This window comes from Sinohyriopsis cumingii, chromosome 2, assembly GCF_028554795.1.
Source record: "Sinohyriopsis cumingii isolate HCF-2022 chromosome 2, ASM2855479v2, whole genome shotgun sequence".
NCBI lineage: Eukaryota > Metazoa > Mollusca > Bivalvia > Unionida > Unionidae > Sinohyriopsis > Sinohyriopsis cumingii.
The window spans coordinates 29,247,778-29,274,068 of NC_142962.1; the positions used below are offsets into that span (position 1 = coordinate 29,247,778).

The 26,291-nt window shown below is 34.3% G+C and overlaps 1 protein-coding gene across 3 annotated transcripts in view; it reads right to left on the reverse strand.

The window, feature by feature from the left end:
* Window positions 1-12,208: 12,208 nt before the first annotated feature.
* Window positions 12,209-26,291, reverse strand: part of LOC149804540 (uncharacterized) — a 74,329-nt gene continuing 60,246 nt past the window's right edge. For all 3 annotated transcript variants that reach the window (XM_089941327.1, XM_089941334.1, XM_089941323.1), the window contains 2 exons: window positions 26,215-26,248; window positions 12,209-21,156 (listed from right to left, as the gene is read on the reverse strand). In XM_089941327.1, coding sequence (XP_089797453.1) covers window positions 21,023-21,156; window positions 26,215-26,248 — 168 coding nt within the window. In that variant the 3' untranslated portion in view covers window positions 12,209-21,022. The remainder of the gene's footprint in view (window positions 21,157-26,214; window positions 26,249-26,291) is intronic.

A 26,291-nucleotide genomic window follows, 5' to 3' on the forward strand; every position in this document is an offset into this window, starting at 1 on the left:
ATATTTGATTACCGTCCATTGCTTGCCACGACGACTACTGCTTAGGATACTTATTAGTCATAATTCGCCATCAAATTGTTCTGACGTCAAAATGCATTTTTGACGTAACACAAACAACGCACATACTACAGCTAGATTGGTCCCGTGTCGTACTCATGGAAAGCTGCGACAGGTACTAAAATTAGCCAACCTTGACCTTTCGTGAACACAACTGGTCAGAGGCAATGGCTGATGTGCGGATAATTTTGGAGTTTCTATACACTGATATAAAAGGCTATGTAGATTGACTAAGTTTATTTAAGAATTAATAAATGAAACCTTAAATCTAGTGTTGTATCGGCTCGTGGTTTAGCTGTTTTAAGGAGTGATATGTTAAATAAAGGAGAGGCAGGAGGAATTGATAGAAGATATGGCGTTCGGAATGAAAATACATCGGTTCTCTGTTATATTTATCTACTGACAATAGCTATTTCACATGTTGGAAGTGCCATATTTCAGCTGCTCTTTGTGGTAACACACACAATGTTTTATTTACGGTATTTTTCATTTCTTTTATGCATCCACCCCAAAACCAGTCCGTCAACATTGAACATACGTCTTGATTGTTTCGAAGGGACATTTATAGTGTGCACAATCACGTGAATAAAAGGTGATCAAAGGAAAATGAATGGATGCTTTGCACATTTGTTATCTTGCAATATATAGCAGATTATGTTTCAAAGTTGCTGGATACCATTTATTAACTAACTGATATAGGCAATGCTAACAATGCCAGGTTTAACAGACAGGTTACATGGTTTTTAGTTATTCCAATAGCTGTCAGGTTACGTGTTTTCAATCATTCGGATAACTGTCTGGTTACAAGGTTTTAATCATTCCAGTAATTGTAGGTTACATAATTGTAAATCATTTCAGTAACTGTCACGCTACATGGTTTTTAATGATTCGAATAATTGTCACGTTACGTGGTTGTAATCATTCCAATAAATGTGTCATATATACATAATGTATTGATGAGTTATATGTAAACCAACTTCTAAAATCACATAGAAGTCCAGCACAGAATAAATTCGAAAAGGAAACAGTTTGTTTGTCATAATAATGACAGACACATATCCTTAAATTTCACTGACTGAGACAGCATTGGACTGAATACTGATCCACAAAAGAGATGGATTGAAATTAAGGTAAAGACGTTCTAAATCGATCCGAGGTACAGCTGACATTGAATAGCTGAAGGTCATTTGTCATGCTGTTTATAAAAGAAAAAAATGAGAACTGTTATTTCATTAAGAACAATCAGACATAATGCGATTCAATTAATTTATATATTCTAGTTATAACTCATATAAGGAATTCAGATTTTAGAAGGTACAAATGGAGGTATAAATATAAATAGAGTCATAATGGGGTTTGTAGATTTTGGTAGCTGAGATAGGTCTTCTCCTTAGATACCAGACATTACCCTTGAACCCTAGAATCACATAATTCAGGCATTTCTATATAAACCAGTGGTGATGCTTTTCCCACGTATGCACGAGCACTTGAAGTTACTATACTAGGTGCCGCATTCAGGCCTACATTATTGATTGAACCATACTACTGCATGCACAAAATTATGGATCGCCACGTCACCGTGCAAAATATAATGCTAACAGTATTTTGTCTGCGGAACAGCTAGTGAGATTATATTTTATGCTGGCAGAGTTAGTCATAAAATATTGTATACTGTCAGAGTTAGATTGAGAATATCTTTTGCATAAAAAACAGTACTGCGGTATATATAAATGTCGAAAAATTCACCGATTGATGCGTAAAGATTTTTTAAACAATTTATAAATATATCTGAATCTGGGATTATCATTGGAATGTGCATAACGTTGCAGAAAATGAAATCTTTGTTTCGCTTAAACGCATTATGTAAATATTTTGATGTTATTCTGGGATATACGGCATTTTCAGCAAAATGCTAGTCACAGCGGTCAGTATATCTGGTGGAGGAAGAACCTGAGGAAACCCAGTGAAGAACCACCAATCCACAAGAAGTTTCTCACATACACATATTGGCCGAGCCCGATACTCGAATCTACACAGGCAGAGGTGAGATGCAGTGATCTGTAAAGACGAGCGACTACTCGGTCACCTTGGACATCTCATACAGATTTGTTGAAGAAGCCCATAAGCTGCTGAATTGTTTTCAGTCACATAAACTTAGCGTTTAATGAGATATCAACTTACGAATTATCTTAGAGCAATAAATGAATTAGAGAAATGTTTTGTATACTATAATATAGATAGGAACATTGTGTCCTAACAAATTGTAGACGATTGCGAGTTGTTAATCCGCGACTTTTTTCTAAACTATCTTAGTAACATAAACGGCAAAATATGGGATAAAATTTTCATAAATCCTATTTCGTTAAGAGATAATTCTGATACAATTATCGAACAGCAAATAGGCTTGGATTAAAATGTCTTATTCACTGGCGAAACAAAAAATTCTCACCAATTGTAACAGAGTTAAGAAGAAAAGACAAATATCAAAGCAATAAAAGACTGACCACTCCATATACAAAAAGTTCCACGGCATTAAGATACAATTAATGAAATGGGGTATGCCTTGGAAAACGTAAACTATGCGGTGAAACTTGCCAATCCCGAATACTGTAAATCACTTTACGTTACGTTTTGGTCTTGGTCCTCGATCTTGTTTTAAATGCAGCATCTGAGTCAAATCACGTAATCAACTTTGCCTTAAGGCTTGGACAATTGCAATACACAGATAAGTGTCATTTCAAGACAAAATACATAGCCTTAAAGCTTGGACAATTGCAATACATCGATAAGTGTCATTTCAAGCACTGTGGAAAAATACATAGCCTTAAGGCTTGGACAATTGCAATACATCGATAAGTTATAGTTTTACAATTCTAGTCTTGACAAGATAGTTAGTAACTTGGCGATAGAAAGCTTCAAAATCGCCAGTCAATATGGTACCATTGACCCGAAAAATTTAAAGTTTTTCTAGAAAATGTTTACCCATATCAGAACATATGTGGATGGAAAACGTTTAATGAGATACAAGTGCCACCCATAAGTGCCTTAACCGAAGAGAATTTCAGAAAACAGTTATGAACATGCTAAACCTTTATGGTCTGCATTGGTGCTAAATGAACATGGCAACGACCTGACTCAAAATATGGCTGAAGGGCCACATATTTTAAAATCTTTTTATCGCTACTCCTCCTGAATGGTTTTCAATTAAAGACTTCATATGACGTCCACATTGGTGATCAGATTTCATTTCTAACTCGCAAATATTGATTTTTCTACATCTCCAAAATCAGACTTGAAGCACAGCCGCCAGGGCAGACATCTTGAAAATCGTATTATAATTGTTTCTTCAGAACAGATGTTCCAATAGACAATGAATGACTTCTTGTGATGTCCTGTTCATCCAAAATAAAATTGCTCTTGATCAATAGTGTCTGCCTTGAACATCCTATTAACACTACTACTCTGGAAGGGTTGGTGTGTCGCATTTCAATTAAAAAGCTCAGAGCAGATGGACAATTATTTAGGATCCATGGTCTCCAAAAAATGTTTTAGCTACAATGCATTGAAACATGATACTACAAGCAGGTATGGACGCAATTTTATCAAATCTAGTTTGTGGATACATTTGATGAATTCTGGAATGATGTAATTTAAATACCATTTAGCTCTAGATTTCACCAACTGATCATGTTGGTATATCTAGACATTGTCAGAGACAAATTCAATGTCTTTATCCATGATATCAGATTTAAGGTCAAGGACCATGACAAAAAATGTGCACTGCGCATTCAGGAATCTTTCCAACACCTAAACTCAAACACGTAAAAAAGAAAATATTGGAGTTTCTAGAGATTATCAGAACTGGTTTCCACACGTAGTTTAAAGGGAACAAAAATACAAAAAAGTGGATTTATCTTTGATTCCTGGAAATTCTTTTCTGTAGAAATGTCCCAACAACTCTTGTTTATTTTCTGTTTTGTTTCGTTAAAAATCATTACCGGGACAGATTCATCGCTCTTCATGATGCTTTTATGTAAAGTGGAAAGTGTCTACGTATTATTTTATAAAAGAGACACAGCATTAAAACCTAGCATTATTACCTTTGGCAGATTGATTTGCTTTTTAAATAAAACAAATATAAAAATAATAACAAAATACTTGATTGCGTAGTTTCGTGGTAAATAGTTGTATCACGAGAAGAGTTAAAACTGCCACTGTCAAGAATCGAACTCGATTATTTTGTTTTGCGATCTACTGTGGTGTAGTACCCCTCTGGATGCACACAGATATAGAGTTTTAATAGATCAAATTTACCTCCATTTTATAACAACAATACTGTGAACAATATATGATACACCCGCTTCCTGGATAGATTCGAATGGGCAAGCGGCAACAAAGCAGGCGCAGATAACCCAACAAGAAGAAATAAAGGTGTCTGTAGAATGTATACACTACTGGACATTACAATAGAAGATCGACCAGAGAGAAGAACAGCTCTAGTTGGTACATGAGTGGCGAAATTCAACATTCAGGAGCGGCCCTGAGTGAAAATCGCTTGCAAGGAACGATAACTCACCGAAATCTAAGCCGGCAAAAACATTTTCTGTTCTGGAGTGTCCGAAATAAAGAAGACCTAAGCGAAGCTGATATTAGGTTTGCCATCAAATCTCAGCTGGCACAAGCTTTGAAATCTCGGGCCCCGAGTGGCCGAGTGGTCTAAAGCGCTCACCGTTACGGATCACTGCCATCTCACCTCTGTCTGCGTGGGTTCGAGTCTCAAATTCGGCCAATGTGGATATGTGAGAAAGCTTGCCAGTAGCTTCTCGAGGGTCGGTGGTTCTTTCCGGGGATTTCCCGGTTTCTTCCTCCACCATTAATACTGGCCGCCATGTATAGCCTATCGCGTGCTGAAAAATGGCGTTAAACCCTACAACAACAACAACAACTTTGAAATCTCCCATACAAGAGTGAGTGTCAACTAATGCAAATGATATTTCCACTACCTGGAGAACATACATGCAGTTATTATCAGCGCATATCTCCAACTGATGATAAGAAAAAAGATAAATTATATGAATACATGGAGTCTCTAATCGCAGTCATGCAGAACGCAGAGAAACTCATCGTCCTTAAGCAATTAAGTGCTAAATCAACGGACATGACCAGACGTCATAGGCATCATAGGCAAAAATTACCTTGGCAAAGGCAAACATCACGTACTCTCCCAACAGAGGAAATGCACTGAACATAACTTCCTAATTACTAACAGAGTCTTCCACCAGCCAAACCGTAAAAAGATGTCTTGGACCATTCAAGTACTGGCATCGCACTGACTACGTTATCCTCATTAGAAGAGACAGGCAGGATACCGAAGGCCAAGAGAAATGCAGAATGCTGGAATGACAACAGGCTCATAGTCTTTAAGCTCGATACGAATATATCAAAGAAAATCATCCATCTGCAAAGACTCCATGTGCTCCGTTTACATCCAAAATCCTCGGTCCCACCACACGAACACATCAACATTGGATTGATGACAACAATGCTGCCATACAGAGCCAATGAACATGAAAGATCAGGTCCAAAAGGCCTGTTTGGAGGGCAGCACTTTATCATTAGCCTTCAACAACATCAAAATGACTGACAACTATAAACTCAGAGCTGAGATACTCATTGTGGAGCAGCAAGACAGGATATTCAGTCCTACACAGACAGGAATGACATGAAAAATTTATACGATGCCTTGAAGACAATATACGGTCACGGTCATAAGGAATGTTATCAATATTGGGTAGTGACATCACAATACTACTCACTAATAAAGAAGCGATATTACAAAGATGAATATAACACTTCAACAACGTCCTCAATCATCTCTCAGCGAAGAGGCCATTGATCGACTAGTCCAAGTGGAAATCAACATATTTCTTACTGATCCACCAATCCGGACAGAAACTGATCTGTTATCAAATGGCAAAGCACGTCGAGCAAATGCTGTATCAGCAGAAGTCGACAAAGCTTACGATCACATATGGCACAGCAACTGACTGACTTATTCCCCGCTGAGTAAAAGGATGCATCCATTAGCCACTTGTACATGCGACAAGACAACCAAAAAATCAAGGGACAACCATCGTGACTTCTTGCTGCTGTCATCAGCCGACAAAATTCTCGCCAGAATTCTGCTGAATCTCCCTATGCATAGTATCGATCAAGGGATGCTGTCCCAGAGCCTAACTGGCTTCAAGAAAAGGAGGATGGTCCAAAGTCATGCTGTTTACAGCTCGTCAGCTTCAAGAGAAATGCTAGGAACAGAACTCCAACCTGTAGACGATATTTGTCTACCTGAAAAAGCCAGTGACACAATCAGTCTTTGGGCCTTTGGAAGATCATGATAAAATTTAGATACCCAGAGAAATGCATTATAATGGTTTGGCAATTATGTGATGGCATGCTCGCTTGCATCGGGTCGACATTGGGACTTCAGAAAAATTGTCAGTCACCAATGGGGTCAAGTACGATTTCATGTTTGCCCCTACCCTTTTCAGTAGGATGTTCTCTGCTAAGCTTACAGATGCCTTCGATGTCATTGGGATCAACCTCGGATACCGGACTGATGGCAAGCTCTACAATCTGAGGAGATTACAGGTGAAGATATAATTACAGAAAGTGACTGTTCAAGACCTCCTATTGCTCACGACTGTTTCCTGATTGCCAAATCTGAATCTGACACGCAAAAGAGTATGGATAATTTCACTTAGTTTGTAACAAGTTCAGTCTTACAATCAATATGAAGAAGACAAAAGTGATGTACCAGTCTGGATCAGGAAAGACTTACACAGAGCCTACTATTACATTAAATTGCCAAAATCTCCTGGCAGTGGAAGGTTCACCCGTTTTTGGCAGAGCACAATCATGTGAAGTTTAAAGTGAAGACATAACCAATGCCATAATAACCATACAAAGTGTGGCCTCTGTCAGACTGTGCACAAATGTGTGGAAGCCTAGAGGCATTAGTATGCCAATAAAACTCAAGATCTGGAAAGCTAACTTGTTGTTGACCCTGCTGTAAGCATGAAAAACCAGTATACAGATGTCATGCCATGACACTGAACCATTGTCACCAAAGCTGTCTGAGGAAACAGATCAGGATAAAATGGTAGGAAAAGGTCCCAAACAAAGAGGTTCTCATGTAGTTAGTCATTCCAAACAGCTACAATCTACTAATGAAATCACATATGAGATGGGCAGACATTGTTGCCAGGATGTTTAATAGGTGACTACCAAAGATCTTCTATGGCAAGCTAAAAGATTGAAAGCAAAATCAGGGAAGTCAGAAAAATGCTTGAAAGATTCCCTCAGTCAAATTAAGACTTTTCAAATTGATAAAAATTGATCAGCTTCCAAAAATACTTTTCATTAGAGCTGATGAAGCATTTTCAGGTATAGCATCACATTAATTTATCATGAAATGCTAAGCATTCAGCCTGATTACCTAAATATTATGTCTAGTCGAACTGCATTGTTTGTTTTAGGCAGCCTGCATGATGCTTCACACCGGGCATTATAGCCAGGGATGTTGTAAATGATGCAAACGATATGAGTGAGTGCATTGGGTGCCAAGCCTGAGTGATGGTGGCACCAATTCACAGTATTTCAAAGTACTTTTCCTGAAAGTTTTGGCACTGAAGAAGACGCTCGATCAGGGTGCCATTTCAATTGCGCCAACTTGCTATGGTCCTAATCATAACCTTTGTTTTAATTGTTCATCTAACTGTCTGTGCATTTGTCTATGCAAGACATCATGTGATACTATTTGTCTGGTATTGGCAAGTGTGTGTAAGGCATCATGGATTAGTATTTGTTGGGTATTGGTAAGTGAATTTAAGGCATTATGTGATACTATTTATTGGGTATTGGCAAGTGTGTGTAAGGCATTATGGGTTACAATTGGTTAGGTATTGGTAAATGCATGTGAGGCATCATGGGTTACTATTTGTTGGATATTGGTAAGTGCATGTAAGACATAATGTGATATTATTTGTTGGGTATTGGTAAGTGCGAGTAAGGCATGTATACTATCTGTTGGGTATTGGTAAGCACATGTAAGACATCATACGATACTATTTGTCTGTGCTTGTAAGATATCATGTAATACTATTTGAACATGAGTGCTGGTAAGATATCATATGACACTGAATTTGACTGTGAGTGTAAGACATCATGTGATACTATTTGTCTGTGCTTGCAAGCATCATGTAATACTGTTTGCACATGTGTGTCTGTAAGACATCATGTGATACTGTATTTTTCTGTTCTTGCAAGACATCATGTAATATTTGTACATGTGTTCCTGTAAGACATCATGTGATACTGTATTTTTCTGTGAATGTAAGACATCATGTGATTCTGTCTATTTGTCTGTGTTTGCAAGACATCATGTAATACTATTTGTACATGTGTGCCTGTAAGATATGTGATACTGTCTATTTGTCTGTGCTTGCAAGACATCATGTAATACTATTTGTACATGTGTGCCTGTAAGATATCAAGTGATACTGTATTTGTCTGTGCTTGCATCACATCATGTAATACCATTTGTACATGTGTGCCTGTAAGACATCATGTGATACTGTCTATTTGTCTGCACTTGAATCACATCATGTCATAACATTTGTACATATGTGCCTGTAAGATATTGTGTGATATAGTATTTATCTGTGCTTGCAAGACATCATGTAATACCATTTGCATATGTGTGCCTTTAAGACATTGTTTGATACTGTTTGTACATGTGTGCCTGGAAGACATGTAATACCATTTGTACATGTGTGCATGTAAGACATCATGTGATACTGTCTATTTGTCTGTGCTTGCATCACATCATGTAATACCATTTGTACATGTGTGCCTGTAAGACATCATGTGATACTGTCTATGTCTGCACTTGCATCACATCATGTCATAACATTTGTACATATGTGCCTGTAAGATATCGTGTGATATAGTATTTATCTGTGCTTGCAAGACATCATGTAATACTATTTGCATATGTGTGCCTGTAAGACATTGTTTGATACTGTTTGTACATGTGTGCCTGGAAGACATGTAATACCATTTGTACATGTGTGCATGTAAGACATCATGTGATACTGTCTATTTGTCTGTGCTTGCAAGACATCATGTAATACCATTTGTGTATGTGTGCCTGTAAGACATCATTTGTACATGTGTGCCTGGAAGACATGAAATACTATTTGTACATGTGTGCCAGTAAGATATGTGATACTGTTAGTACATGTGTGCCTGTAAGAAATCATGTGATACTGTCTATTTGTCTGTGCTTACAAGACATCATGTAATACTATTTGTATATGTGTGCCTGTAAGACATCGTGTGATACTGTTTGTACATGTGTTTCTGGAAGACATGTAATACTATTTGTTCATGTGTGCCAGTAAGATATAATGTGACACTGTTTGTACATGTGTGCCTGTAAGATATCATGTGATACTGTCTGTACATATGTCCATGTAAGATATAATGTGATACAGTATTTGTCTGCTTGCAAGACATCATGTAATACTATTTGTATATGTGTGCCTGTACGACATCAAGTGATAAAGTTTGTACATGTGTGCCTGGAAGAAGTGTAATACCATTTGTACATGTGTGCCTGTAAGACATCATGTGATACTGTCTATTTGTCTGTGCTTGCAAGACATCATGTAATACTATTTGTACATGTGTGCCTGTAAGAAATCATGTTACTGTCTATTTGTCTGTGCTTGCAAGACATCATGTAATACTATTTGTACATGTGTTTGCAAGACATCATGCAATACTATTTGTACATGTGTGCTTGCAAGACAGCATGTGATACTATTTGTACATGTGTGCTTGCAAGACATCATGTAATACTATTTGTACATGTGTGCCTGTAAGACATCATGTTATACTATTTGTCTGTGTTTGCAAGACATGATGTAATACTATTTGTATATGTGTGCCTGTAAGACATCATGTGATACTGTTTGTACATGTGTGCTTGGAAGACATGTAATACTATTTGTACATGTGTGCCAGTAAGATATAATGTGATACTGTTTGTACATGTGTGCTTGCAAGACATGATGTAATACTATTGTGCTTGCAAGACATCATGTGATACTACAGTAAAACCTGTCTTGAGAGACCTCTGCTATGAGAGACCACCTGTTTTGAGAGACCAGGATCTCCATGCATGGATTTATTGATTATGTAGTGTTATTACCTGTAATGAGAGACCACCTGTCTTGAAAGACCAATATTTTTTGGCAGAAGAGTTGGTCTTTCAAGACAGGTTCTACTGTATTTGTAAATGTGTGCTTGCAAGCCATCATATTATACTATATGTACATGTGTGCTTGCAAGACAGCACGTGATACTATTTTTGTACATGTGTGCTTACAAGACATCATCTAATACTATTTGTATATGTGTGCTTGCAAGACAGCATGTGATACTATTTTTGTACATGTGTGCTTACAAGACATCATCTAATACTATTTGTACATGTGTGCTCACAAGACATCATGTAATACTATTCGTACATGTGTGCTTACAAGACATTATGCAATACTATTTGTACATGTGTGCTTACAAGACATCATGTAATACTATTTGTACATGTGTGCTTACAAGACATCATGTAATGCTATTTGTACATGTGTGCTTGCAAGACATCATGTAATGCTATTTGTACATGTGTGCTTACAAGACATCATGTAATACTATTTGTACATGTGTGCTTGCAAGACATCATGTAATACTATTTGTACATGTGTGCTTGCAAGACATCATGTAATACTATTTGTACATGTGTGCTTGCAAGACATCATGTAATACTATTTGTACATGTGTGCTTGCAAGACATCATGTAATACCGTCTATTTGTACTACTGCATGTGCACATCATGATCCTCTGGCAAGCAACAGTCACTCTGAGCTGTTTACACATGGACAGGCTCCCACTTGGTACAATAAATAACTTGACAGAGTAAAAAACAGATACCATGCCTACAAAATAATTTCATATGGTATTCTCCAAAAAAGCAAAATAATATTTATTCTGACCTTGTCGGAAAATACTATGCAACAATTAGTTTTGAAATTTACCTAAAACTTTCATGTTATGGTTCACCTGCAACAAGTTATTAATGCAAGAAGTCAGTTGCTATTTACTTTATTTTGGGTAGTATAGAATAATACAAGGAATATCCTGGCCAAAGCCCATAAACATACAAAGTCTATGCCTGAAAAACTGCCAGGAAGATCAAATTATTTTACATTGATTTAACAAGAAAGAAATCAGGGTAAGAAAGGTACGTTACTGTGACCTACTATTTCCTGTTATGGTTCTAAATGATACAATCCACAACCTTCAATGACACTATTGTACCAATAGTCAGAGGAGAAAAGCTTGAAAATTAAATTTTGACATTACCCAACACCATATAATTCTGATAATGCTCTCAAAATGTAATGATACTTCAAGCAAATGAGCTAAAAAAAACATGAAAATATTTTCAGGTTAGATTGCAGGAAAATAGTAATCTTTTGTTACAGTTGTAGTTTTTCAGGATCTGATTTCCTGTGGAATAAAATTAGAACTTCTGTTGGCCATACAAATATCTTAGATTTGTTCTGGAACGTTTGTTTTTGCTACTGGCCATGAAAACATCCCAGAAATATGAGTGTGTGTGTCTTTAGATTTTTAATGTATCTTTTAAAAATTTTAGTCAAATTGCTATGATGTCTGCAGCATGGCAGTTTATAGTGAGGAATCATGCCGCAGACATGTAGCATGATGTCCCACCCAGTCACATTATCCTGACATCAGTCTGACCAGTCCTAACACTAACCTCTTAGTGCTGTGTGCCAAGTGAGGCAGCTGCTAGTACCAATTTTATAAGTCTTTGGTACAACTGCTGGGGAGTCTTTGCTATGACTGCTGGGGGTCAAACCTTTGACTTATCACATGCAAGGTGGACTCTTTTAACTACTTTAACTACTTAGGTCACCGAAGTGGTCCTAGGAATGTTCTGGAACATGTTTATTATTCACTGCACAGCACTGTGAATGATTTTTGAAAAACAAGACAATACATACATTAGGTATGAAAATTTATTGATACTGAAAAATAGTTTGCATAATAATTCTGGTAACAAAATAAATATGAATATCAGCGATATTCAGTCGATATTTCTTACAGAACAGCAACATAGAACAGGTTATTTGACAATAATTGCTAATACTGAGCCAATGAATATTTTACAGAAATTCTAGTTACGAATATTTTGTCTTCTTTAATCATTAGTATTATGCATCACAAAAATACTGGACTCGACTTATACAGACATGTTCTGTACCTTGTGAAATATAACTACTGCAATATTATCCCCTTTAACTTTCTGTTTCCTGAATAAGCCAATGAAGTAAAAGTGGTAAAAATATGTAAATATTTTATGCCATTTTTTAATGGTTTTTAGTAACAGATAGCACCGGTATGTAAATAAGAGTAGGTTTTGTTTCAACACTCAATTAATGCTTTATTACACTCATTTAAAAACCAGGTAGAATCTGCTGGAATGAATAAATGAATGAAGAAGCCATATGTAAAATAATTTAGTATCTATTAAAATGAGATGGTTCACACATATATCTGCAAATGAAGTTTATATTTGTTTTTAAATTTTGGATTGAAGTGATTCGAGTGACAAACATTTTTGACGGATTACAACAGGCAAAAGTTCCATAATGCTATGAGATTTTCCATGTAAAGAAATGCATTGAAATGACATTATGCACTGGTAAACCTGACAGGGCGGAGTGAGGGTGGGGAAATTGAGCTTATCATGGAAATGCTGAAATCCGACTTTTGCAATTTGTGATAATGGCAATACTCACTCACAAATAATTTTGTAATAACACAAATATCAATAATAATCATACATAATCTCCTAAGTTCAACATTTGCCAAAACATTTAGGAAAGGCTTGAACCTTTGGGCACTGTTTTCAAGTTTACTCTTATGTTCTAATTAACTACTGGATCATTCAAATATGCACAAGGTAGTCCCAACCAAAAGCCATCTTGTTAATAGAGGTATTTGATGACAAACCTTCAAGCAACATTATATACAAAAGAAGAACCATCTGTAATAAAACTTTCTACAATTTTCTAATAAATTTATTCATTAAAAATTTTGGTATGAAGGTTACACCCCAAAACATGAATTTACTGTATTAAGTCCCAGATACCTATACTTTGCAACTGTGACAGGTAAAGGCAAAATATATAAAATAACAAGAATTTGAAACATGGTCACGATTGGATTATGTAAAATGGTGGTCTACAATTTATTATTTTAAGCAACCTGTGAATAGATGTTTTAATTTCAGTAAAACAAACTGAATATATTACACAACACAAATTTTGATTTGCTTACATGTTACCTATTTTGAAACAATTTGTCAGCACAAGAATAGGTTGGAAAAATGATCCACAACATATGACTGACATATAATGTCATTAACAAGGAATTTACTTCAGAAGTACAGATCTCCTCTTGAACTTCATCAATCAATCAAATTTTCCCTAACAAATCTAAGCGGAAACATTTGGTCAACATAACTATACTTAAAAAGGAATAGCATGCTTGGTACAGCAGACAAAAGGTATCCTGATTTCTCTAGATTTTAAAACTTTTAAAACGCAAATGTGCCCTTCGAATCCATACCACATTGTGAAGAATAGTTATGAACAAAAATTAACCAGTTTTATAGAATCCATGTGGGTATTAATACCTGGTCAAAATGTTATTCAACCAAAAATGTGGTCAGCAGAATACCAACTTACTTCAGCATAAGGTCACATCATGCTTGTTAAGAAGACAAATTACCAACAACTTTACTGGTACAAGTTTGTAACTACCAACAACTTTACTGGTACAAGTTTGTAACTACCAACAACTTTACTGGTACAAGTTTGTAACTACCAACAACTTTACTGGTACAAGTTTGTAACTGCCAACAACTTTACTGGTACAAGTTTGTAACTACCAACAACTTTACTGGTACAAGTTTGTAACTGCCAACAACTTTACTGGTACAAGTTTGTAACTACCAACAACTTTACTGGTACAAGTTTGTAACTACCAACAACTTTACTGGTACAAGTTTGTAACTGCCAACAACTTTACTGGTACAAGTTTGTAACTGAACTACCCATGCTATTTAAGCAAGGAATTACACTTATACAAATTCTGAAGAACTGACCTTGAAGAGTATCACAGGTGTCCTTTTCACCTGAAGACCAAACATTTTTTCAAAAGCAAACCTTCCCAATTCAGCTCCCACCAAAACATTGTACATGTAAGACCCCATTTTTTAAGGCAAAGTCATTATTATTAATTAACCAATACTTCAATAATAAACACTTTTTTGTAGTAAGATTTATGCACGATGTTTATCTGCTGTTTTGTATGTTTGCATGTATTTATTAATTATTAATATGTTTGAATGTTTGCATGTATTTATTAATTATTGATATGTTTGAATGTTTGTATTTATTTATTAATTACTGATAAGTTTTGTGTTTGCATGTATTTATTGCTGATATGTTTGTATGTTTGCATGTATTTATTACTGATATGTTTGTATGTTTGCATGTATTTATTAATTACTGATATGTTTGCATGTATTTATTAATTACTGATATGTTTGTATGTTTGCATGTATTTATTAATTATTGATGTTTGTATGTTTGCATGTATTTATTAATTATTGATATGTTTGTATGTTTGCATGTATTTATTAATTATTCATATGTTTGTACGTTTGCATGTATTTATTAATTATTGATATTCCACTTCTTTTCTTCCTCATCTATGTTACTTTCATATGTGTCATGACTTTCTGGAATGCTTTCCAAAAACATCAAAGTAAATTGTTTTATTTCTCTTTTTTCCCTCCTGTTCCCTATATTTGTAGATGAACTCTCCTTATGGAGAAAATGAAGACTGCCAGATTGTAAGCACAAGAATAGGTTGCAAAAGTGACTCACAACATGTGATTTATATACAATATCTTAATTATGAACTATAGCATTCCCTAATCTTTCTTACAAACAATTTATACAATCATACCCAATAACCTTATTGTAATGTAAACATATCAACCTAACAAACACAAAAAAAATTTAAAAGGTTTGTTTTCATTAAACACATCTGCTCCCACCGCAGACAAAATTAGTGGAATGGTGAACAATTACTTCACATGGGTGTAACTGGTATTAGGTTCTAATTTGCACACATTTTTCACTGACATAGAAGCTGAACTAGTATACCAATTCTACCCACAATTCCTTGCAGAAAATGACTCCTAACAACTCAAATGGCTGATTTGTGCATGAATTTATGCATCTACAATCATCTCATAAATGAAATTTATAATCATCTGCCTGCTCAAAATAACTGAGCTTTCTCTTTGCTGAGTCATATAATTAAAATTTTTAATTTGACAAGATATATTTTGCAGAAAACCTGAATGGTAGACCTAATAAGAGCTGAAATTTACCATAGCCATTTGTCATTATGTACTTTTCAGTGTCAATGCAGTTACAGCACAAATAGTTATTCAGTTATTATTTTGTTATTCAGTTATTATTTTGTTATTCACTTATTATTCTGTTATTTTGTGATTATTCTTTATTGTGTTAGCTGCAACTCATATGTACAATATACAGTCAACAGTTTGTTTATTTTTGGAAGTTTAACAATTTTAGTCATATTGCTATGATGTCTGCAGTGTGACAGTTTTTTGTGATGTCTAGCACTATGGCATCATGCCACAGACATGAAGCATCATGTCCCACCCAGTCACATTATCCTGACACCAGACCAATCAGTCCCAACACTAACCTCTTAATGCTCAGCACCAAATGAGGCAGCTGTTAGTACCGTTTTATGTCTTTGTTATAAATACGGTAATGACATGGATAGCGTACCCTTTGTAAGAAATCCCTTTGTAATAAATTTCATCACAGATGGAGCAATAAGAAATAAATTCACCAATATCTTAATAGGTTTATCATAGCTAATGTATAATTATTATAAAACAAGTTCCTAAATAATTGTTACAACTTTAATTTGTAGTTTAGCTACAACCTAGATTGTCACTTTATACTATACATACTTATCACCTTGGTCATTCAGAAAAAAGTTGTAGTAAAACACATGTAATTATTTAACATCAAGTTCGTAAAAATTATGACTACATTCAACATACCATGAGGACTATCTACTGCATTAGCCACAATTACTGTACGTTATTAAAACTAACACATTCATAATGCCAACACCAAAAGACTGATGACCAGGACTATAGACAGATGACCAGGACTGTCAGATAACTAAAACTATTGCTGGCAAAATGCAAGGCATTACATAATTACAGTTGCCCTAGGAAACCTGTAAATATATTCAGACAGCTGCTGTGACACACAGCTAACCATCCCATAAGCTATATCACTACTAGATCTAAAGAAAACAATGGAGGGAAAAAATGAGATCTTTAGTTGAACCAGGACAAGAAATTTATATTCCTTGTTTCATAAGCACCACCATGGAGATCTTCAGCTCTGCTGTCGTTTTATGAGATCATGACAATATAAATGTAAATGAGAGATATGTATTTTGATTATTTTTTCAATCTAAACACACCTGAACATGATTGAAATTATTACTGCAATGAATGTGACATTTCTGTCTTTACATGATGATTTACATTATGCTTTATCTCCATATTTAACATTATTAAAGAAAAAAAATAATCTTATTTTTACATTTGCCCTGAATGAATACACAAAGCAAAAGGAAATATAGAGATGCTCCCAGACTTTACTGTAAGGGGGGATATCCCTTTTTGTCACAAAAATAAGGAGGGGGAAACAGAACATAGTTCAATATTTACCTAACACTTCAATATTTACCTAACACTTCAATATCCATCTCTCTTTCTTCCTGATTTACTCTTTTTTAGACCCCTATTGAAATCAAAATCTGTAAAAGATGTTGACTCAAGTTGTATAAGCATGAATTTCTGAGCTTAATATGTTCCTTATCTGTGTATGAATATTGTTCTGTACAGTCTACTGTCAGAAACGGCATATACATACCTAACTTAGCCAGCCAGAACAAACATTAATACTGTTCTTTATGGTTGTTATGTACAATTTTCCACATCTCATAGGTATTGTCTTTATGGTTGTTATGTACAATTTTCCACATCTCATAGGTATTGTCTTTATGGTTGTTATGTACAATTTTCCACATCTCAAAGGTATTGTCTTTATGGTTGTTATGTACAATTTTCCACATCTCACAGGTATTGTCTTTATGGTACTTCTGCCTCAAAATAAGATTTTTCACTAACATAAACTCTGCCAAAGTTTAACTTGAATTAGCACCCTGCTGACTACAATGTCAAATTTATATTTCCATCATGATGAACAAGGATTTTAAATCCATTAATGCTATAGTCTATTTGTTCATACAGGTATTTTGATACAATAAATATCTTTACTTCCTAATTTCATTTTTAGATTCTTATTTATTTGATTTATTGTAACTTTTAAAGAAGACTATATGGTTTTGTAGCACTTGATCCCACAGACCTAATTTGTAATGAGAAAAGAAACGAAAAGTGCACCCTGCTTTTAAATTGTCTGTATTTTAATTTGACTTGTCTGCCTTTTCTATATTAAATTTTGAAATATCGCTGGAATGAAGGTTTGACTGTCATGCTGTCTGTTCTGTCCATCCAACATTTACATCTGACTAGTACTTAACATCATATTTGGGTTAAAAATCACTCGTACCTCCATTAATGCCCTCCCAGCTCAAATAATTTAATATACACCCCAAACTCAAAAATAAATTGCCTTCATCACTATCATTAGCCAGTATTTGCCAAAAGAATGTCATCTAATGATGAACCATGCTGGGAATCAGCCATTTTGGGTCTTCAAGATAGACTATTATAAACGTACATTTATAAACACTTCCTTGAAGCAAGGTTCAAACTACAACATAATGCTTGTTATGGGTACCAAAGTGCCAATCAAAATTTGTTTAACATTCATAGATGTAAAACCAAAGAAACTTGACATGTAAACAGTTTTTTAACAAATGCACATTGCAACAAGCACTGATATTTCTACTGGTGTAACTAAACAAGTATTTTAAGGGTGAAAGGCTGAATAAAATCATATACTGTGCAGAGTATATTTTCATAATTATGCACAATTTGACACTAATTTGTGGGAGTTCTTATGCATCACCACTTTCCAAGAGCATGAATTCGCACAAACTTTTCATGAATTCGCACAAACTTTTCATGAATTCACACAAACTTTTCATGAATTCACACAAACTTTACTTTTAATGAATCTCACAAATGCACCCCCTAGTAGCATCTCTAAATATATGCTCTGAATATTAAAAAAAAATATTTTAAAGCCAACATTTGTCTTAGTAGTCTGGGCTAAGACAGTCAATATGACGGATATATCTGTGATATCACTAAGTTACATTGAGTCTAACATCAAGAAAGTGGTCCACAAAATTGCAGCTGCCATAAATTGCATCTTGGAATTGTTAAAATATCACACAGAATAATGACGTTCAGCAACATACTAAAATGAAGATGAATTCAGATTATGGAGGAAAACCAGGCTGTCAAATTTGTGTACAAATACTCCAAAACCTACTGCTTTTCACTACAACATGATAACTATAAATAATTTAATAGGTAACATCAAAATTGTGTTTAGCTTCTTTGAGATACTGCTATGATGAGCACTTTGTATTATGGAATCAACTTATATATCCAATCTAACTCACTTTTTTAAAAAATAATCAAAACTTTCAGTCACTTTCATCTGTTGCTTTGATGCATAGATGGAATGGACTAAACTTTGTCACCATCTGAACAACCACTGGAATGGACTAAATTGTGTTACAGTCTGAACAAACACTGGAATGGACTAAACTGTGTCACAGTCTAACAACCACCAGAATGGACTAAACTGTGTCACAGTCTGAACACCAGAATGGACTAAACTGTGTCACAGTCTGAACACCAGAATGGACTAAACAGTGTCACAGTCTGAACAACCACCAGAATGGACTAAACTGTGTCACAGTCTGAACAACCACCAGAATGGACTAAACTGTGTCACAGTCTGAAGACCCACCAGAATGGATTAAACTATATCACAGTCTGAAAAACCACTGCTTCCAAAGGTGAAGGACTTAAAAATATGATGACATCCTGTGCATCAGGAAGTCAAAGACAGTGGAAAATAAGCAGAGAAATTATCCCTTGCAAAACTTATAAAAAGCCTAACTTCAGTAAATACTAAATTTTCTACGTAATTTACATTTAATAAATAGGTTTGTTACAAGCAGTTCATTTTCCTCTATGAAAGACAAAATTACATATTTTGATTTTAGTCTATTAACAATAAAAACAGAATAAAGGAACAGAAACCTATATCACCAATGTTTTAACAATTAAAATATGTAAAACCAATGCCCCTAAATCTAAAGCAAATTGCTGTGAGTTAAAACTAAGTAATATACATGTAATAATAACCCATGTGACCTGTTGGCATTTTGTAGGAGAATCCTACAAAAAATGTCAAATATTTCGGCAATACATACAAACCACACGCAGTGCAGTTGTCTAAATAGGCTGTCTTCATTGTTCACTTTCTCAACTGAGAAAAGAAAACACAAGCAATGTAAGTATCACTTAAAGTTCATTTGATGTTCCTCAAATACAGCAAGCTGCATACATATCATGAAGGGTAAATAAAAGTATCAACTATTCTATGACTTAACTAATGTCACGTTGTTGTAGTAGGGTTTAACACCATTTTTCAGCACACGATAGGCTATACATGGTGGCCAGTATTAATGTCATGTAAATCAGTACATACATTTTACCATTGGGAGTAATCACATATTGCTGTGTGGACTACAGCGATGGTGAGTCAGAGTCACAAATTAGCTCTGAAGTCAGTATTGATGGGTTTGAGCTCCACTGACAAAGATGTGCTTTTACTTTCCGAAGCCTTAGATAATAATAAAATTTTAAAATCCAAGTCATAAACCTGATACTCTGAGGACATTGAAATTGTGTCATTATTTTGTTGTATGAATAAGCAGATGCACAGAAAATCAGACAATTTAACCTCTTTCATTTTCATTTGTTCATTGGTCAGACAACATATGCAATGATCTTTGATCTATTTCCTGAGTGTTGAAACTTCTGTGAGGTAATGTTCAATATGAAATAACAATATTTAAATAGAGTTTTTAGATAAATTTACAAAAATATACAACTGATAATATTGCCATATGGAATTCTAATAAAATTCTACCATACAGAATTTAGAATTTCATCACAGGTATGTTATCTACAGTCACTTGTTCAACAACTGCTGTACAAATTTATTATCTCCCAAAAAAAATAATCTCATGCATACAATTAATGAAAATAGGTTTATGTAAATTTTTCTGTCAAATAAAAAAATTAAATACAAATCAAATGAAATATATTAAAATTTCATTCTAGAAAAAGATAAAAAGTACATTCTTACATGGAATATTTACTTTTGTTTAAATGTCACTAACATATTAAACTTTTTTAATTTGCAAAAGTGATGCACTACTTCCTTAGACGAATAATTAAATCACATGGCATAATTTCATGGAAGGCCCTTAAGTATGGATGAAGCATTCTAAATAAATCAATGAACATTTTAAAACAAAAAATGGTTGTTTAAATTAAGAAAGTCACACAGAATCACCAACAGCTGCCTCATGGTAAATACACACTGGAAATTTTGAGTACTACAACTATTCTACAACTTTCCTATGTGTTTCTTCACTGCTGGCATGTCTCTCACTGCTGTCAGTGCCATCTGAAATTTGTTTTGGTTGAGTATCTAACTCAATGTCCTCTGAGGAATTCCTGTCCACAGAAAGTTCTCCTGAAAAGAGAGACTGAATCTGAGAACCACTGAACTCATTTCATCCAAATGGAAAGGTTTCCAAGGTTCTTATTCTTCTGATTTAACACCCCCACCCCTTTCAGACAATGTTCACCCTGAAAAAAATATATGTTAAACATAAACAATTCAAATCATGTAAAAATGTAACCAGCTCATCGATATATGGATAAAAACAAAACCTAACTAGTATCAGTGCAAGCATTATGAAAATAAAACTAAAAATCCTCACTTACTTTTTACACCTCTGCATAAGCATATATAATATGTACTGGAAAGTAATACCAAACAAAAAATGTGTCGAGATCCCCTATGAATAAGCACACAGATTAGATAGTGGAAAGCAATATTAAAAAGAAGCATCTTGATATATTTTTTTAAAATCATAAACACTTCCAACCATAATACAAATAATTTAAACAGTGGTTTTGTCTTTGATGAATGTTTCCCTTTTGTGACCTTGAACTTTGAACTGTAAAGAAACCAATTACTGATAAAGCTCCCTTGTCCCTTAATAAACCTCCATGCTCCATGATGGCCTTGTCCCTTAATAAACCTCCATCCTCCATGATGGCCTTGTCCCTTAATAAACCTCCATCCTTCATGATGTCTCTGATAATGCTGTGATGACCATAACCAGTATTTTAGTAATTATTTTAAAGGTCCATAAAAATAAGTACTGATTCATACTGCCTTTCTCAGCTTTTGTTGCTGGAGGAGAATAACTGTGAATCACATGCAAATAAGATCAATTGCATACATAATGAACCAATAGTCAAACTATGATCTTGCCCAGTGGTCTTGCTGACAGCTACCTAACAGATAAATGCATAAGCAGATGGTAAAGTAAATCTCAGTCTAGGATGCTTTCTGTCAAAAATTCTTCCCATGATTCTGAATGCATTTGTTATGAAAGCAGTTCTTTCAGGCTTTCTGCATTTCTTTGATATACAATCTTCATATCTGAAAAGCCTTTATGCTTGGATGCTTTCTAATTGGTTCAGTTTTGTTCAACATTGTTAAAAATGTTGTTCTAATTTTAATACATGCAGCCACATTTGATGGAGGATAGGCATTATTCAAAAAACCTTTATGCCACAACACTTTCTGTCAACGTTGGTTAATTCTGTTCAGAAGTTGTTTATAAGTCATTTGTGGATTATTTTGTTTTTGGCTGTAACAACTCTGTGGTCATAAACTAAGTAACAGCACAAAAAAAAACCCCAACAAGTTTTGTAGAACTGTCTCATTTATTCAAATGTGTGCACAATTAAGACTAGGGAACACTCCTATGTTCACATGTTTACATAATGAAAATAAGGGAGTACCAATTATGTACATATGACAAAGAGAACACCCTTATGTTCATGTGTATATAATGAAGATAAGGGAGTACCAATTATGCACATATGACAAAGAGAACACCAATATGTTCACTTGTGTACATAATGAAGATAAGGGAGTACCAATATGTACATATGACAAAGAGAACACCAATATGTTCACATGTGTACATAATGAAGATAAGAGACATATCTGTTAACTCTCACACCGGGAGAAAAAAACCCTGATTTTTTGGGGTTGTTCCACATCTACCTACCGATCTCACAATATCTCCTGAATTTTGCAGAGAGGTCCCAATTATTACATTGTGTGTCAATTTTCATTTCTCCTAAACAAATCCTACATAAATAGATGTATCATATGAAATCCACAAAGGCCATTTCTGTTTTATCACCTGTTAATATTGCTGTGAAGAAATAATTATTATCACACTATAAAGAATGTTTTCCTTCAGTAAATAGAATGTTAAGTTTAAACATTATTCGGATACATTTATGAGTGTGTTTTTGTATTCTTAAAATTTTTTTAAAATGGCTTCAACAATTTTAGTCATATTGCTATCATGTCTGCAGTGTGACAGTTCATAGTAGTGACTAGCTCTGGGGCATCATGCCACAGACATGTAGCATCATGTCCCACCCAGTTACATGATCTTGACACCAAGCCGACCAGTCCTAACACTAACCTCTTAATGCTGAGCACCAAGTGAAACAGCTGAAAGTATAATTTTTATAAGTCTTATGCATGATTCAGCTGGGGTTAGAACCCATGACCTGTTACATCTGTGGCAGATGCTCTAACCACTTAAGCCACTGGAACAGTTGTAAATTTATGTTTTTTTCTTCCCTACATTAATATAAAATTTTAATTAAAAAAACACAATAAAAAAATACACCTCAACAATAAAACTGAGCAATTAGTTTCTATCCCAAGACGGATTACTGTGAATGCTATTTAATTTTCTCTACAAGAAAACACCATCTCCATTACCATCAAAGAAACTTAAACAAGTAAACATCTGGCATTACTGTACCATATATATAAAAATTATGTTCATTAAATTAACAGAAATAATGAAAAAAATATCACACAGCCTCCAAAAAATGAATTCAGAATAAATAAATTATTTAGTAAACAGTGTTAGATGACTTGAAAATAAGGAAAAAAGGTGGGATAAAAAATGTGGGAAAAATAGTTGCCACATGTATGGTAGATCGAGACTGCAGAGTTGAACAAAGTCGTACACACACGCATGCACACAAAATAGGGCATTGTTCAGTTGCTAATAAACTGCTGGTGCTTACATACACACACTGAAGAACATGGTTACTATGAATAATGTCAGTGACAGTCATTCTCACAAGGCAATTGCAACGATAAAGATTTACTGTTAATTAGTCATGCTGGCTTATTTACTTAAGTCTAACCTTTAGCTATTGTGCAGTTTGGCCACTGTGACAGCTGACCAGAATATGAAAAGGGGGCATGTTGTGGGGGGAAAAAAGGTGCATCACAGGGAAAGACAGCACATACTTTGAGAATTTTTATGCATACTGGACCCAGAAGATTGGTCATTATTTAGTGACAACAAGATTTAAAAAACGGCTGAAAAAACTCCCAATGTTAGGTCCTAATCTTCCTATTTTTCATTCAATTGCCCTACTTGGCTTCTGAAAAGATGACAGGTATGCAGAGAGCACCTCTATGTACATAATTAAGATATGTGAGCATCCCTATGTTCACATGTGTACATAATGAAGGTAAGTGTACACCCCAATGTTCACATGTGTACATAATGAAGATAAGTGTGCACCCCAATGTTCACATGTGTACATAATGAAGATAAGTGTACACCCCAATGTTCATATGTGTACATAATGATGATAAGTGTGCACCCCTATGTTTACATGTGTACATAATGAAGGCAAGTGTGCACCCCAATGTTAACATGTGTACATAATGACGATAAGTGTGCACCCCAATGTTCACATGTGTAAATGATGAAGATAAAGAGTGCATCCTTGTGTTCACAAGCTTACATGAGACAGGCCTGTACTGTATTTGCCATAAAAGTTGAAATAAACTCTTTTATCAATATACATACAAAACCATTTGTTACATGTCATGTGTAATATTGTCATCCTATCAACAAATATAAAGATAATGACTTAAAAAGTGGATTAGAATTTAAAACATTAATTGAATTTAACTCACTTTTTCCTGCTAAACTTTTGTTCAGTTATGAATTTAAATGTCAGTTATTATGTCTATATATATAGTTATGAATTTAAATGTCTGTTATTATGTCTATATATATATATAGTTATGAATTTAAATGTCAATTATGTCTATATATACAGTTATGAATTTAAATGTCAGTTATTATGTCTATATATATAGTTATGAATTTAAATGTCAGTTATTATGTATATATATATAGTTATGAATTTAAATGTCAGTTATTATGTCTATATATATAAAGTTATGAATATAAATGTCAGTTATTATGTCTATATATATTGTGTGCTCATCTTTTCCATAACTGAGGGTAGAGGCCTAACTTGCTACTCTCATATTTTTGTCTTGTTTGTAAGTTATAAATAGTTGTTTACCTGGGTCTGAGCTCAAGACCTAGCCTTGATTATGACCTTAGAATAAATGAACTGGTTTACAGTTTGGGGTAATTTTCCATTAATATAATCAAGTTGTTTTCAGAAAATGCTACTGCACCACAAGATAATGTGGGGATGTATATAAGGTTGAGATCAACAATCCTATTCATTCCTACTTCAAGTCCCATTATGTTCAGATATAATTCGAGAGGAATTAGTTTTTAAAAATTATTCATTGGACTTACAAAGAGTTCATTTACATTTTGGACTAAATAAAATATTTGGGATTAATGTGAATTCATTCAAAGACATTCTGGATCATATCAATGTGATACATCAATACTGTTGGCACATCAACTCATCCAAAACTACTTGTACATCAGCACATTCAATACTGGAATTTATCTGAAACACTCTGAACTTTGGGACTTGTAATGGAACCTTTAGGACTTGTAGGATTTAGTTGAAAATACTTTAAGTTCCTTTTAAGTTTTCAATCTGTATTGTTTTAGTGGAGATGAATCATATGTTGGACTTTACTAAACTTGTTGGTTTTGCTTTTTCTGTTACTTAAAGACCACAGAGTACAATACACACATTAAAATCAGATTTTATTTTAAAGAAATAGATCATATACTGCTCCTTTTGTTAGTTTATCTAAATTCATTGGATGTGAAGTCAAAATAAATTACAGAGGGTTTTTAGAACTGGACTGCTTTGTATCCATTTTCTCAACCATAGTCAAGTCCCTAAACTGAAGTAAAATTATTCTCTTGTCTGTGTCTTACTGACTAAATAAGGTCAATAATATAGGTGTATATATTTGTTTTCTATATATCTGCCTTGGTCATGTGATCTCAAATTTGTATTTGGTATGAAGCTTAAAGTGTCTAATTTTCAATATGCAATTCACCGAAGTTTCACAAATACAGCAACTGAAGGTATTTTAATGATATCTTATCATTATTTTATAAGACAATAATCTTTTCACATGATTACTGTACAACAATTATATGAAATAAATATACACCATTTTTAATGTGCACTAATTTAAAGAAGTTGAAAGAAAACCTTGTATAATTACCTTGACTGCTGTTATGAATAGGTGGTGAATCAGCCTGAAACAAAAAAGTTTTAAAAATGTTTGGCCATGTAAATGTT